The sequence below is a fragment of the Manacus candei genome, unplaced genomic scaffold (genome assembly GCF_025592945.1).
Source record: "Manacus candei isolate 608988 ecotype Guabito, Panama unplaced genomic scaffold, ASM2559294v1 h1tg000262l, whole genome shotgun sequence".
NCBI classification, from domain to species: domain Eukaryota; kingdom Metazoa; phylum Chordata; class Aves; order Passeriformes; family Pipridae; genus Manacus; species Manacus candei.
In genome coordinates, this window is record NW_026138310.1 from 50,979 (window position 1) to 67,235 (window position 16,257).

At 52.9% G+C, this 16,257-nt stretch overlaps 1 protein-coding gene across 1 annotated transcript; it reads right to left on the reverse strand.

Moving 5' to 3' along the window:
• Positions 1-1,827: 1,827 nt before the first annotated feature.
• On the reverse strand, positions 1,828-15,552 carry LOC127464711 (uncharacterized). The gene is made up of 14 exons (XM_051775179.1): positions 14,898-15,552; positions 14,467-14,773; positions 13,842-13,953; positions 13,393-13,522; positions 12,322-12,477; positions 11,767-11,983; positions 10,106-10,237; positions 9,481-9,592; positions 9,033-9,162; positions 7,962-8,117; positions 7,407-7,623; positions 5,746-5,877; positions 5,095-5,206; positions 1,828-1,951 (listed from the first exon to the last, which is right to left on the reverse strand). Exons 2-14 carry the CDS (start codon positions 14,528-14,530, stop codon positions 1,906-1,908), a joined length of 1,716 nt encoding a protein of 571 aa, XP_051631139.1. The 5' UTR covers positions 14,531-14,773; positions 14,898-15,552; the 3' UTR covers positions 1,828-1,905.
• Between the last annotated feature and the right edge of the window lie 705 nt (positions 15,553-16,257).

Sequence of the window (16,257 nt, forward strand, 5' to 3'; positions counted from 1 at the left end):
CCTTACACTACCCTACTTCTGCCAGAGGCTCCAATTGGCATCATTATCACTGGCAGGAACCTTCAGTCCCCCCTCTCCAGCTCATATTGGCCACAGGTCCAGAGCCTGTTGAATTGCTCCCTGAGCTGGTTCCAACCCTCCCTGCTGCTCATTTCCCACTCAAACTCACACTTCTGTCCTGACACTTTATGGCCCAGGCCAAGGATTGGTCCCAAAGGAGGACCCTGATGTCACCAAAAGCCAAACCAACCAATAAACTGCTGGGCTGCCACCTTGCTCTGGGGGTGACAGAGCCTGAAGTCTCCTGCCTAGTCCTGGGCAATACTTCCTGGGGACCACAGCACCACTGAGTTCCTAAAAATATCACAGCTTGGGCAGGTGCTTGGATTTTGTCTGGATTAACCCCCCCCTTCCTTTCCAGGTGCTGCCCTACTCATTGTAATGGTGCTTGTACTCCCTGAGCCATTCCCTCCCCCATCCAACCATCCCTTGTGCCCTCTCTGACAAGGACAGTGGGTCCAGGTGTTCTGCCACGCTCCCAGGGCACAGGGGGGGACTGTGGAGCCACCCTCGAGGGGGGAAATGTGCCCTGCCTGCCCTGCCCAGGGAATGGGAACTGCCCCAGTGCTCCCCAGCACAAGGCACCCTTGGAAATATCCACTGCAATGGGACACTCAGGGACAGCAACAAGCACTGCACGAGGCTGCTCTGGCACAGGACCAATTTTAGCCTCAGCTTTTCTCTGGACCACTTCACTTTGTTTGCCACCTCATCCTGCAGTCAGAACTTGCTGTCCTTGCAACCTTTCAGGGTGACCATAAATGACAGAGGCCTCTGCTCCAGCACCCACAAGGGCCTGATCCATCTGACAGGATCCATTTTTCCAGGGAATTCAAAGCTCCACCTGAGGACCAGGGTCTTTTCTCACCCATCCCTGTGCTGCAGCTTGGCCTCCATCTCCCTGTGCTTTCAGTTCCCTCCATGGTTGAACACTGGCAGCCCTGGCCCTGGGCGGAGCTCGGCATCCTGATCCCATCCCTCCTGGCCCCCGGAACCGCTGACTCAGCAATGGGGGGCCCTCCATTGCCAAGGGCACGGGCCCGTCGGGGCTCACGGGGGGAGCAGGAGGGCGAAGGCTCCAGCCCTGCTGCTACAACCTTCCACCACTACAGCCAACAGAGGAGCCTCTCCAGCCCTGCCTCCCAAGGCATCCTCAACAAACCCAGCCCAGCTCCACAGGACAAACTGCTCCCTGTCTGCCCAGGCCAGTCTAATCCCAGAGGCTCCCAGGTCATGCAGGACAACTGCCCAGGAGATCAGAGACCCCAGTCCATCTCTTCCTAGCACAGGTTTGGGTGAGTTTGGCAAAGAGGGAAACTGAAGAATTACCCAATGTTTTCCCAGCCACAAGAAGGCCTCATTTCTAAAGGCAGGGGGATCTTGCCTGTGTCCCAGACTGGTCCGGGGATCTGAGGCCCTTCCCGAGAAAATCTCGGTGCCGGCGTGAAGGGCCAGAGATCCCTTGGAGCCACGGGAGAGCAGGCACAGAGTCCCTCCTGGGGGGCCAATTTTCCTGCCTGTAATCAGCTCTTCAAAGAAGCCTCTAAGACTCATCTGGTGAGGTTTAGAAGCCAGGCATTCCTTGCTTACAACACGCTGCCATGATCCCAGCCCAACAGGAGTCCTGGCAATCAGCTCCCAAAGGGCACACCCACCCTTAGAAGGTTTCCAAGGGGATTCACTGAGGGCCTTCCCAGGTCTGCTCTGTCTGGAGCCCTCCAAGTCCTCAGTGCCTGCCTGAGGAACCTCAACACAACTCACCTGCTTACACAGCAACTTGGTGCTGCTTGCCTGCTGCCTCACTTCCCTTCTTCCTTCTTTCTTCACCTCCCTTGCTTGGTCCCTTTACATCCCTGGGCTCAGCTCTGTGCACTTTCCAGGCTCCATCCCACTGCAAAAAGGATTAGCCCTTGTTACATCTCAACATGCACATATCATTCCCCATTTTTTCCTGACACTTGTCCTTTAAGCCAGTGTCCCATTACTTAAAGCACAGTTTGACTTACCAGTGACAACAACAGCTACAGCCCTGAATCCTAACACAGGCTGAGACACAAACACGGATGGGAACTCTGAAGGATCCACTTTGTCCTGCTCACCAACCAAAAGGAGCTTTCTGAACTCAAGAATAACAGACCCCAGGTCCTTTTTCTGCAACTTTACCTGCTATAAATGTGACCCACCAGACCTGCAAAGGCCCTTCCCACTTCACCTGCAGGGCTGGCAGTGCCACCACTGGACACGGCCCCAGTGGCTGGGCAGGAATGGAGGGGCTGGGGCGTCCAATCCATCGGCCCAGGCGGCACCAGGAGTTCCTGCAGTTCCTGAGGGGAGAGCCTCAAGCCAGCAAAGGGTTAGGGAGAGCATTTGAAACTTCAATATGTACATCTCCTGGAAGATGGGGAGGTGGACAAGGCCCACTGAGGCAACAAGGACACACTCAAGGCTGTCTATTCAAAGGATCTACCAGCACTCAAAAGCTATCACTGTCCTTCTGTCAGGGGGAACTCAGCAAACTCTCTTTGCCAAGAGCCTCCAGGAGGATTTCCAGCTTTTGGGGCTCTTTTTTAACTGTTCTTCACATCACTGCAGCTGGAACTATCACCTGCCCTACAGGGGGAACAGCCCACAAAGTTCACTTGTTCACAAAGTTCACTTGCATTAACACAAAGGGATGCCATTAACACAAAGTCCCTTCTCAGGGGGTCACTGCCTTTCTTTGCCCTCCCCACCAAAGATGCTTCCAACAGTTCTGAGAGGTCTGGCAGACCCAGAGCTCTCCTCAGGGAATGCTTCAGCTGCTTAAAGGCTGCCCTTGCACCATCTAGCCAAGGCAGCAAATGCTTTCAGGTTGTTCTGAAAAGTTGCCATAACAGTCTTACCACACATCCCGAGGCAGCAATCCAGAGGCCAGCCCATCCCACCATTCCCAGCAAGGCAGTTCATGGGCTGTCTGGGGCTCAGGGAGGAGTCAGGGGGCTTCTCTTCTTCCTGCCCGATTTCCAGATTTTCTCCTGCAAAAGCAAAGCTTTCTTGGCTTTCCTTGCTCAAGGAGATGCAGCAAAGGCCATCTTTTCAATCCAATACTGGAAAGTACTCAAGGCTGTCATTTCAGGGGGTTCTCTCAGGTCCTGCACTAATCAATCATCTTGGCCATTGCTTTTCTTGGCAGGTTCTTGCATTCACATTCTAAAAGCAAACCATGAATAGCAAATTTGGCTGTTACTGTAACCAGTCCAATCTGGCACTCTGATTTTAAAGGATACTGGGTTGGCCTTACCCATAGAGATCCCACATCAGGGGTAATACCTACAGGTTCTGCCCTCTTCCACTCTCCTGCAGCTCCACTGGCCCACACCACAGGAACAACTGCAGCTGCCACTTCAGTGGGGGCCTTGCTGCTGACAGGAGTTATTCCCTGCACAACAAGAGCTGCTGCTTGGACACATTTAGTTTCAGCAATTACAGTTTCAATAGCTCCTGTTTTCCATTTCATTTCTGCCTCAACTTTCCCAATCAATCTCTTCCTAGCAGAGGTTTGGGTGAGTTTGGCAAAGAGACAAACTCAGGAATTCCCCAATGTTTTCCCAGTTTGACCCCTGTCACACCAATCACCTTAACACTGCCAGTCCTTAATTCTCCCTCTCTTGGGTTAAGGACTGAGCAAGTTGGACCTGTGTCTGAGCAGGACATGTGCAAACCAAATGCTGGGGACTGGAACACACACCTGGCACTCCTGCAGCTCTCACAGTCACATTCCAGAGCAAACAGCCAATTGGACCCTCACTGCTCATTTCTTAATCCCAATCCCACACTTGTTTGGCACTTGGAGCACCACTTTTCGAACCCAATTACAGCCCATTAGAGAGCTCCCTGTCTAGCAGGGACAGGGACCCCTGGGATACTCTCAGCAATGCCTGAATCCATGGCAGGGACCTTGCTTTGAGCTCCCCAGGGCCGGGCACCCCGAGGATCTCCCCGAATAATCCTTTCGGTGCGCGCTGGAGTCCTCGGGGTGCCCCAACCCGGGGGGCACCAACAGCACTGTCCCTCCAGGGGCCAATTTGGTCCTAAACTGCAGGGGGATCTGGCCTGTGTCCCAGACTGGTCCGGGGATCTGAGGCCCTTCCCGAGAAAATCTCGGTGCCGGCGTGAAGGGCCAGAGATCCCTTGGAGCCACGGGAGAGCAGGCACAGAGTCCCTCCTGGGGGGCAATTCTGCTGCCTGAAATCAGCTCTTCAAAGGAGCCTCTAAGACTCAATTGGTGAGTTTTGGAAACCAGGCATTCCTTGCTTACAACACCCTGCCATGATCCCAGCCCCACGGGGGTCCTGGCAATCCGCTCCCAAAGGGCACACGGAGGGGTCTCCACTGCAGCTGATGGGAGGGGTCAGCATTACAGGAGGGCTCATTTTCCTTCCCTGCATTCCTGTTCCACATTGAGGACATTTCCCAACACTTATCACCATACACACCCACCCTTAGAAGGTTTCCAAGGGGCTTCACCGAGGGCCTTCCCAGGTCTGCTCTGTCTGGAGCCCTCCAAGTCCTCAGTGCCTGCCTGAGGAACCTCAACACAACTCACCTGCTTACACAGCAACTTGGTGCTGCTTGCCTGCTGCCTCACTTCCCTTCTTCCTTCTTTCTTCACCTCCCTTGCTTGGTCCCTTTACATTCCTTGGCTCGCCTTTGTGGAGTTTCCAGGCTCCAGCCCACTGCAAAAAGGATTAGCCCTTGTTACATCTCAACACTCAGAGAGCATTCCACCTTTTTACCTGACACTTGTCCATTAGGCCAGGGTCTCATTATTTAAAGCATAGTTTGACTCCTCAGTGACAACAACTGACAGCCCTGAATCCTAACACAGGCTGAGACACAAACACGGATGGGAACTCTTAAGGATCCACTTTGTCCTGCTCACCAACCAAAAGGAGCTTTCTGAACTCAAGAATAACAGACCCCAGGTCCTTTTTCTGCAACTTTACCTGCTATAAATGTGACCCACCAGACCTGCAAAGGCCCTTCCCACTTCACCTGCAGGGCTGGCAGTGCCACCACTGGACACGGCCCCAGTGGCTGGGCAGGAACGGAGGGGCTGGGGCGTCCAATCCATCGGCCCAGGCGGCACCAGGAGTTCCTGCAGTTCCTGAGGGGAGAGCCTCAAGCCAACAAAGGGTTAGGGAGAGCATTTGAAACTTCAATATGTAGATCTCCTGGAAGATGGGGAGGTGGACAAGGCCCACTGGGGCAACAAGGACACACTCAAGGCTACCTACTCAAAGGATCTACCGGCACTCAAAAGCTATCACTGTCCTTCTGTCAGGGGGAACTCACAGGAAACTCTCTTTGCCAAGAGCCTCCAGGAGGATTTCCAGCTTTCGTGGCTCTTTTTTAAGTATACCTCCCATCCCTGTAGCTGGGACTATCACCTGCCCTACAGGGGGAACAGCCCACAAAGTTCACTTGCAGGGATGCCATTAACTCAAAGTCCCTTCTCAGGGGGGTCACTGCACACCTTGGCCTTTGTTTGCCCTCCCCACCAAAGATGCTTCCAACAGTTCTGACACATCTGGCAGACCCAGAGCTCTCCTCAGGGAATGCTTCAGCTGCTTCTGCCCTTGCACCATCTAGCCAAGGCAGCAAATTCTTACAGGCTGTTCTGAAAAGTTGCCATAACAGTCTTACCACACATCCCGAGGGAGCAATCCAGAGTCCAGCCCGTCCCACCATTCCCAGCAAGGCAGTTCATGGGCTGTCTGGGGCTCAGGGAGGAGTCACGGGGCTTCTCTTCTTCCTGCCCGCTTTCCAGATTTTCTCCTGCAAAAGCAAAGGTTTCTTGGCTTTCCTTGATCAAGGAGATGCAGCAAAGGCCATCTTTTCAATCCAATACTGGAAACTGCTCCAGGTTGTCACTTACAGGGGTTCTCTCAGGTCCTGCACTAATCAATCATCTTGTCCACTGGTTTTCTTGGCAGGTTCTGGCATTCACGTCCTACAAGCAAACCAGGAGGAGCAAATTCAGCTGTTCCTGCAACCAATCCAGTCTGGCATTCTGATTTTAAAGGATACTGGGTTGGACTTACCAGGAGAGATCCCACATCAGGGGTAACACCTACAGGTTCTGCCCTCTTCCACTCTCCTGCAGCTCCACTGGCCCACACCACAGGAACAACTGCAGCTGCCACTTCAGTCAGGGCCTTGCTGCTGACAGGAGTTATTCCCTGCACAACAAGAGCTGCTGCTTGGACACATTTAGTTTCAGCAATTACAGTTTCAATAGCCCCTGTTTTCAATTGCATTTCTGCCTCAAGTTTTCCAGTCCATCTCTTCCTAGCAGAGGTTTGGGTGAGTTTGACAAAGAGACAAACTGAGGAACCACTCAGTGTTTTCCCAGTTTGACCCCTCTCACACCAATCACCTTAACACTGCCAGTCCATAATTCTCCCTCTCTTGGGTTAAGGACTGAGGAAGTTGGACCTGTGTCTGAGCAGGACATGTGCAAACCAAATACTGGGGACTGGAACACACACCTGGCACTCCTGGAGCTCTTGTAATTGTATTCAAGAGAAAACAGCCAATTGTACCATCACTGCTCATTTCTTCTGTGCCACAGCAACATCATTCCAGGCCTCTCCCTGCCAACCCTCCGCTTCTCCCAACAGCTCCAGGGGCACCAGAACCTGCCCTGAAGGCACAAAAGGCTCCTTTTGGGAGCACCACGACCCAGCTGTTCTGTAGCACTGGAATTCCATCTCCTGGACAAGCTGGGAGAAGCAGGGAAGACAACCAGGACCTTACAGGTGAATTGGGGGCACCTCTTCATCCAACAGCAGCTCCAGGAAAGGTACTGAGTCAACACCTCACCAAAGACACGGGAGAAGAAGTGCCAACACCTTGACAATCACTTCACTTTTCAACTGATAAAGCAACACTGAAGAAAAGCTTATCAGACATTGGGAAGAGTCCATCCCACTTTAACCAGTGTGTGGGACTCGTTCCCAGCCTCCTGAGGTTCATTTCCCACCTCACTGGGGGCTGCAGTACAGCTGGTTCTACACACACACACAGGGAGCTGCTGCTCCTGCATTCCAGTCTCCTGGCTCCCCTTGCAACTGCTCCAGCTGTTTGCCCAGCTCTCCAGTGCCCCTTCCTTTGCCCACTGCACTTGTTCACAGCCCCAGGGCTCCCAGGGCCCCCCTGGGCTCTCCCCTGCCCTGACACTCAGGGCCCTTTCCCAGCCTGACTCCATCCAGCACTGACCCAGCTGCTGCACCTGCAATTCTCCTGCTCCTGCCCTCCCTCTGCCTGCAAAACACCCCTGCCAGCTCCTGCACCCCACCTCTTACCTCCCAGACAACAGGAGCTGCATCCTCCTGGATCCTCCAGCTGGATGCTGCTGGCTCTGGGCAGCTCCCACCCTTCAGCAGGGGATGCCAAAGGCAGCTCTGGGGACCGTCCCGAGGGCAGGGACACCCACTGTGGGTCACACCAACACTCAGCCATCTCAGGCCTGGGCTCTTCTGCCTGCAGGGCAACAAACAGCCAAGCAGGGACACTGGGACACTCCAAGGAAACAGGGACAACACACTCAGCAGCCTGGCACACCACAGCCCCCAAACCTGCCCAGGCTCCAGCTGCTGCACAGACCTGTGGCCACACAGGACCCAAACCCACCCCAGCACAGACAACCCTGGGGAGGTCAAGCTGCTCATTCCCAACCACAGCCAAACATCCAGTGCCACTGTCTGCCAGCCCCAGCAATCAATCATCTTTCCCATTTCCTTTCTCCACAGGTCCTTGCATTCACATTCTATTATAAAACCATCATCAGCAAATTTAGCTGTTACTAGAACCAATCCAGCTTGGCTTCCCAATTTTAAAGGATACTGGGTTTGCCTTACCAGGAGAGACTCTGGCTTAGGGGTAATTCTTACAGGTTCTGTCCTTGTCCATTTTCTTGGAATTCCACTGGCCCACACCACAGGAACAACTGCAGCTTCCACTTCAGTGGGGACCTTGCTGCTGACAGGAGTTATTATCCCTCTGTAAACACCAAACTGCTTCAATACAAACAATCCAGTGGACACTACAACTCCTTGGCACTTTCAGTGTAACCAGTGCAAGTCAGTTGCTAAGTTACACAAGGTTTTCTTCCAAAGGTGTAATTAATTAAGATATCAAAAAACCAACAACTGTGACAGAAGAGATCCCCCCATGGTTCTGCTTTTAGGGACAAAAACCCCAAACCCCCATCCCCAGTGCTGCAATAGCTCAGGCTCCCAAAAAGGCCCAGGGGCTGGGCTGGGGTTTTGGCTGCCCTGGAGCACAGGCAGGAACACGATGTCACCACCCCACGGGCACAGCTGAGAACCCAAAGAGCAGCCACACCAGCAGCTCCTGCCAGCCCTGCTGGGCTGGGCCTTGGGGAGGAAGGGCACTGGCCTTTCTTCCTGCCTAGGAGCAAAGAGCCTCCTTGCTGAGCACTTCTCCTGCCAAGGGCATCAGCTCAGATGGGAAGTTCATCAAGCGCAACTTCCAGGAACGAGAAACATTCCTGTTCCCTGGTCAATCTCTTTCCAACTGAACTCAGAAGTACACACAAAACTTCAGGTGTTACCTAAAATTGCTTATAAGACCCTCTGAGCCTCAAGTGGTGAGCTTTAGAAGCCAGGTAATCTTTTATTGCTATGTTCTTGAATCATTCCAGCCCACCGGGTGCCCTGGCAATCCACTCCCAAAGGGCACACACAGGTGTCTCACTGCAGCTGATGGGAGGGGTCAGCATTACAGGAGGGCTCATTTCCTTCCCTGCATTCCTGTTCCACATTCAGGACATTTCCCAACACTTATCACCATACACACCCACCCTTAGAAGGTTTCCAAGGGGCTTCACCGAGGGCCTTCCCAGGTCTGCTCTGTCTGGAGCCCTCCAAGTCCTCAGTGCCTGCCTGAGGAACCTCAACACAACTCACCTGCTTACACAGCAACTTGGTGCTGCTTGCCTGCTGCCTCACTTCCCTTCTTCCTTCTTTCTTCACCTCCCTTGCTTGGTCCCTTTCAATCCCTGGGCTCAGCTCTGTGCACTTTCCAGGCTCCATCCCACTGCAAAAAGGATTAGCCCTTGTTACATCTCAACACTCAGAGAGCATTTCCCCTTTTTGTTAACACTCAGCCATCAGGCCAGGGTCTCCTTACTTAAAGCACAGTTTGACTCCTCAGTGACAACAACTGACAGCCCTGAATCCTAACACAGGCTGAGACACAAACACGGATGGGAACTCTTAAGGATCCACTTTGTCCTGCTCACCAACCAAAAGGAGCTTTCTGAACTCAAGAATAACAAACCTCAGGTCCTTTTTCTGCATCTTCAGATCCTGTAAATGTGACCCACCAGACCTGCAAAGGCCCTTCCCACTTCACCTGCAGGGCTGGCAGTGCCACCACTGGACACGGCCCCAGTGGCTGGGCAGGAACGGAGGGGCTGGGGCGTCCAATCCATCGGCCCAGGCGGCACCAGGAGTTCCTGCAGTTCCTGAGGGGAGAGCCTCAAGCCAACAAAGGGTTAGGGAGAGCATTTGAAACTTCAATATGTACATCTCCTGGGAGATGGGGAGTTGGACAAGGCCTACTGGGGCAACAAGGACACACTCAAGGCTACCTATTCAAAGGATCTACCAGCACTCAAAAGCTATCACTGCCCTTCTGTCAGGGGGAACTCAGCAAACTCTCTTTGCCAAGAGCCTCCAGGAGCATTTCCAGCTTTTGGGGCTCTTTTTTAACTGTTCTTCACATCACTGCAGCTGGGACTATCACCTGCCCTACAGGGGGAACAGCCCACAAAGTTCACTTGCAGGGATGCCATTAACTCAAAGTCCCTTCTCAGGGGGTCACTGCACACCTTGGCCTTTGTTTGCCCTCCCCACCAAAGATGCTTCCAACAGTTCTGACACATCTGGCAGACCCAGAGCTCTCCTCAGGGAATGCTTCAGCTGCTTAAAGGCTGCCCTTGCACCATCTATTCAAAAAGTTGCCATAACAGCCTTACCACACATCCAGAAGGAGCAATGCAGAGTCCAGCCCGTCCCACCATTCCCAGCAAGGCAGTTCATGGGCTGTCTGGGGCTCAGGGAGGAGTCACGGGGCTTCTCTTCTTCCTGCCCGCTTTCCAGATTTTCTCCTGCAAAAGCAAAGGTTTCTTGGCTTTCCTTGATCAAGGAGATGCAGCAAAGGCCATCTTTTCAATCCAATACTGGAAACTGCTCCAGGTTGTCACTTACAGGGGTTCTCTCAGGTCCTGCACTAATCAATCATCTTGTCCACTGGTTTTCTTGGCAGGTTCTGGCATTCACGTCCTACAAGCAAACCAGGAGGAGCAAATTCAGCTGTTCCTGCAACCAATCCAGTCTGGCATTCTGATTTTAAAGGATACTGGGTTGGACTTACCAGGAGAGATCCCACATCAGGGGTAACACCTACAGGTTCTGCCCTCTTCCACTCTCCTGCAGCTCCACTGGCCCACACCACAGGAACAACTGCAGCTGCCACTTCAGTCAGGGCCTTGCTGCTGACAGGAGTTATTCCCTGCACAACAAGAGCTGCTGCTTGGACACATTTAGTTTCAGCAATTACAGTTTCAATAGCCCCTGTTTTCAATTGCATTTCTGCCTCAAGTTTTCCAGTCCATCTCTTCCTAGCAGAGGTTTGGGTGAGTTTGACAAAGAGACAAACTGAGGAACCACTCAGTGTTTTCCCAGTTTGACCCCTCTCACACCAATCACCTTAACACTGCCAGTCCATAATTCTCCCTCTCTTGGGTTAAGGACTGAGGAAGTTGGACCTGTGTCTGAGCAGGACATGTGCAAACCAAATACTGGGGACTGGAACACACACCTGGCACTCCTGGAGCTCTTGTAATTGTATTCAAGAGAAAACAGCCAATTGTACCATCACTGCTCATTTCTTCTGTGCCACAGCAACATCATTCCAGGCCTCTCCCTGCCAACCCTCCGCTTCTCCCAACAGCTCCAGGGGCACCAGAACCTGCCCTGAAGGCACAAAAGGCTCCTTTTGGGAGCACCACGACCCAGCTGTTCTGTAGCACTGGAATTCCATCTCCTGGACAAGCTGGGAGAAGCAGGGAAGACAACCAGGACCTTACAGGTGAATTGGGGGCACCTCTTCATCCAACAGCAGCTCCAGGAAAGGTACTGAGTCAACACCTCAGCAAAGACACGGGAGAAGAAGTGCCAACACCTTGACAATCACTTCACTTTTCAACTGATAAAGCAACACTGAAGAAAAGCTTATCAGACATTGGGAAGAGTCCATCCCACTTTAACCAGTGTGTGGGACTCGTTCCCAGCCTCCTGAGGTTCATTTCCCACCTCACTGGGGGCTGCAGTACAGCTGGTTCTACACACACACACAGGGAGCTGCTGCTCCTGCATTCCAGTCTCCTGGCTCCCCTTGCAACTGCTCCAGCTGTTTGCCCAGCTCTCCAGTGCCCCTTCCTTTGCCCACTGCACTTGTTCACAGCCCCAGGGCTCCCAGGGCCCCCCTGGGCTCTCCCCTGCCCTGACACTCAGGGCCCTTTCCCAGCCTGACTCCATCCAGCACTGACCCAGCTGCTGCACCTGCAATTCTCCTGCTCCTGCCCTCCCTCTGCCTGCAAAACACCCCTGCCAGCTCCTGCACCCCACCTCTTACCTCCCAGACAACAGGAGCTGCATCCTCCTGGATCCTCCAGCTGGATGCTGCTGGCTCTGGGCAGCTCCCACCCTTCAGCAGGGGATGCCAAAGGCAGCTCTGGGGACCGTCCCGAGGGCAGGGACACCCACTGTGGGTCACACCAACACTCAGCCATCTCAGGCCTGGGCTCTTCTGCCTGCAGGGCAACAAACAGCCAAGCAGGGACACTGGGACACTCCAAGGAAACAGGGACAACACACTCAGCAGCCTGGCACACCACAGCCCCCAAACCTGCCCAGGCTCCAGCTGCTGCACAGACCTGTGGCCACACAGGACCCAAACCCACCCCAGCACAGACAACCCTGGGGAGGTCAAGCTGCTCATTCCCAACCACAGCCAAACATCCAGTGCCACTGTCTGCCAGCCCCAGCAATCAATCATCTTTCCCATTTCCTTTCTCCACAGGTCCTTGCATTCACATTCTATTATAAAACCATCATCAGCAAATTTAGCTGTTACTAGAACCAATCCAGCTTGGCTTCCCAATTTTAAAGGATACTGGGTTTGCCTTACCAGGAGAGACTCTGGCTTAGGGGTAATTCTTACAGGTTCTGTCCTTGTCCATTTTCTTGGAATTCCACTGGCCCACACCACAGGAACAACTGCAGCTTCCACTTCAGTGGGGACCTTGCTGCTGACAGGAGTTATTATCCCTCTGTAAACACCAAACTGCTTCAATACAAACAATCCAGTGGACACTACAACTCCTTGGCACTTTCAGTGTAACCAGTGCAAGTCAGTTGCTAAGTTACACAAGGTTTTCTTCCAAAGGTGTAATTAATTAAGATATCAAAAAACCAACAACTGTGACAGAAGAGATCCCCCCACGGTTCTGCTTTTAGGGACAAAAACCCCAAACCCCCATCCCCAGTGCTGCAATAGCTCAGGCTCCCAAAAAGGCCCAGGGGCTGGGCTGGGGTTTTGGCTGCCCTGGAGCACAGGCAGGAACACGATGTCACCACCCCACGGGCACAGCTGAGAACCCAAAGAGCAGCCACACCAGCAGCTCCTGCCAGCCCTGCTGGGCTGGGCCTTGGGGAGGAAGGGCACTGGCCTTTCTTCCTGCCTAGGAGCAAAGAGCCTCCTTGCTGAGCACTTCTCCTGCCAAGGGCATCAGCTCAGATGGGAAGTTCATCAAGCGCAACTTCCAGGAACGAGAAACATTCCTGTTCCCTGGTCAATCTCTTTCCAACTGAACTCAGAAGTACACACAAAACTTCAGGTGTTACCTAAAATTGCTTATAAGACCCTCTGAGCCTCAAGTGGTGAGCTTTAGAAGCCAGGTAATCTTTTATTGCTATGTTCTTGAATCATTCCAGCCCACCGGGTGCCCTGGCAATCCACTCCCAAAGGGCACACGCAGGTGTCTCACTGCAGCTGATGGGAGGGGTCAGCATTACAGGAGGGCTCATTTCCTTCCCTGCATTCCTGTTCCACATTCAGGACATTTCCCAACACTTATCACCATACACACCCACCCTTAGAAGGTTTCCAAGGGGCTTCACCGAGGGCCTTCCCAGGTCTGCTCTGTCTGGAGCCCTCCAAGTCCTCAGTGCCTGCCTGAGGAACCTCAACACAACTCACCTGCTTACACAGCAACTTGGTGCTGCTTGCCTGCTGCCTCACTTCCCTTCTTCCTTCTTTCTTCACCTCCCTTGCTTGGTCCCTTTCAATCCCTGGGCTCAGCTCTGTGCACTTTCCAGGCTCCATCCCACTGCAAAAAGGATTAGCCCTTGTTACATCTCAACACTCAGAGAGCATTCCACCTTTTGCCTTGACACTGGGCCATCAGGCCAGGGTCTCATTATTTAAAGCATAGTTTGACTCCTCAGTGACAACAACTGACAGCCCTGAATCCTAACACAGGCTGAGACACAAACACGGATGGGAACTCTTAAGGATCCACTTTGTCCTGCTCACCAACCAAAAGGAGCTTTCTGAACTCAAGAATAACAAACCTCAGGTCCTTTTTCTGCATCTTCAGATCCTGTAAATGTGACCCACCAGACCTGCAAAGGCCCTTCCCACTTCACCTGCAGGGCTGGCAGTGCCACCACTGGACACGGCCCCAGTGGCTGGGCAGGAACGGAGGGGCTGGGGCGTCCAATCCATCGGCCCAGGCGGCACCAGGAGTTCCTGCAGTTCCTGAGGGGAGAGCCTCAAGCCAACAAAGGGTTAGGGAGAGCATTTGAAACTTCAATATGTACATCTCCTGGGAGATGGGGAGTTGGACAAGGCCTACTGGGGCAACAAGGACACACTCAAGGCTATCTATTAAAAGGATCTACCAGCACTCAAAAGCTATCACTGCCCTTCTGTCAGGGGGAACTCAGCAAACTCTCTTTGCCAAGAGCCTCCAGGAGCATTTCCAGCTTTTGGGGCTCTTTTTTAACCATTTTTCCCATCACTGCAGCTGGGACTATCACCTGCCCTACAGGGGGAACAGCCCACAAAGTTCACCATCAGGGATGCCATTAACTCAAAGTCCCTTCTCAGGGGGTCACTGCACACCTTGGCCTTTGTTTGCCCTCCCCACCAAAGATGCTTCCAACAGTTCTGAGAGGTCTGGCAGACCCAGAGCTCTCCTCAGGGAATGCTTCAGCTGCTTAAAGGCTGCCCTTGCACCATCTATTCAAAAAGTTGCCATAACAGCCTTACCACACATCCCGAGGGAGCAATGCAGAGTCCAGCCCGTCCCACCATTCCCAGCAAGGCAGTTCATGGGCTGTCTGGGGCTCAGGGAGGAGTCACGGGGCTTCTCTTCTTCCTGCCCGATTTCCAGATTATCTCCTTCCAAAGCAAAGGTTTCTTGGCTTTCCTTGATCAAGGAGATGCAGCAAAGGTCATCTTCTCAATCCAATACTGGAAACTACTCCAGGTTGTCATTCAAGGTGCTTCTCTCAGGTCCTGCCCTAATCAATCCCCTTGGCCATTGCTTTTCTTGGCAGGTTCTTGCATTCACGTCCTACAAGCAAACCAGGAGGAGCCAATTTAGCTGTTCCTGCAACCAATCCAGTCTGGCACTCTGATTTTAAAGGATACTGGGTTGGCCTTACCCATAGAGATCCCACATCAGGGATAATACCTACAGGTTCTGCCCTCTTCCACTCTCCTGCAGCTCCACTGGCCCACACCACAGGAACAACTGCAGCTGCCACTTCAGTGGGGGCCTTGCTGCTGACAGGAGTTATTCCCTGCACAACAAGAGCTGCTGCTTGGACACATTTAGTTTCAGCAATTACAGTGTCAATAGACCCAGTTTTCAATTGCATTTCTGCCTCAACTTTCCCAATCAATCTCTTCCTAGCACAGGTTTGGGTGAGTTTGGCCAACAGACCAACTGAGGAATTCCCCAATGTTTTCCCAGTTTGACCCCTGTCACACCAATCACCTTAACACTGCCAGTCCATAATTCTCATTCTGTTGTGTTCAGGACTGAGCAAGTTGGACCTGTGTCTGAGCAGGACATGTGCAAACCAAATGCTGGGGACTGGAACACACACCTGGCACTCCTGCAGCTCTCACAGTCACATTCCAGAGAAAACAGCCAATTGCACCCTCACTGCTCATTTCTTAATCCCAATCCCACACTTGTTTGGCACTTGGAGCACCACTTTTCGAACCCAATTACAGCCCATTAGAGAGCTCCCTGTCTAGCAGGGACAGGGACCCCTGGGATACTCTCAGCAATGCCTGAATCCATGGCAGGGACCTTGCTTTGAGCTCCCCAGGGCCGGGCACCCCGAGGATCTCCCCGAATAATCCTTTCGGTGCGCGCTGGAGTCCTTGGGGTGCCCCAACCCGGGGGGCACCAACAGCACTGTCCCTCCAGGGGCCAATTTGGTCCCAAAATGCAGGGGGATCTTGCCTGTGTCCCAGACTGGTCCGGAGATCTGAGGCCCTTCCCGAGAAAATCTCGGTGCCGGCGTGAAGGGCCAGAGATCCCTTGGAGCCACGGGAGAGCAGGCACAGAGTCCCTCCTGGGGGGCAATTCTGCTGCCTGAAATCAGCTCTTCAAAGGAGCCTCTAAGACTCAGCTGGTGACTTTTAGAAGCCAGGCATTCCTGCACACTCTGAGATATTTTAAGAGCTTACTGAGCGAAAAAACACAAAGCTTTTCCAGGGACATCTGACCTCCCACAGACAGCTCCGTTCCCCTTTCAGTACAAAATTAGTTTCAGGGAATCATTTAATAGGAAGTGCCCAGGAACCCAAGAATGTGCTTTCTAGAACAGAAAACATACAGAGAGAAGGAGCTTTGCACAAGTGTAACATTCTCCAGAACAAACCTGACTTTAGTCTTACTCTTTATATTCAAATATTCCATAAAAAAGCTCCAGCAGGAAAACTGGCACATTACTCAAGAGTATCCTGAAAGTCCCTCTCACAAGGGCTGGCGGAAAATCGCAGTTGTACGAGTCCCTTGTGCCTGCAGATGCCTGGGGATCC

Excerpts from the sequence above, each read along its gene's own strand:
- LOC127464711 (XM_051775179.1), bottom strand. The coding sequence starts at position 14,530 with ATGAACTGCCTTGCTGGGAATGGTGGGACGGGCTGGACTCTGCATTGC. Across the intron at positions 8,118-9,032 it reads CCAAGTTGCTGTGTAAGCAG|TTTGGTGTTTACAGAGGGAT; the intron begins GTGAGTTGTGTT and ends GTATTGAAGCAG. Across the intron at positions 5,878-7,406 it reads CAGCTCCTGTTGTCTGGGAG|GAGAAAATCTGGAAAGCGGG; the intron begins GTAAGAGGTGGG and ends TTGCTTTTGCAG.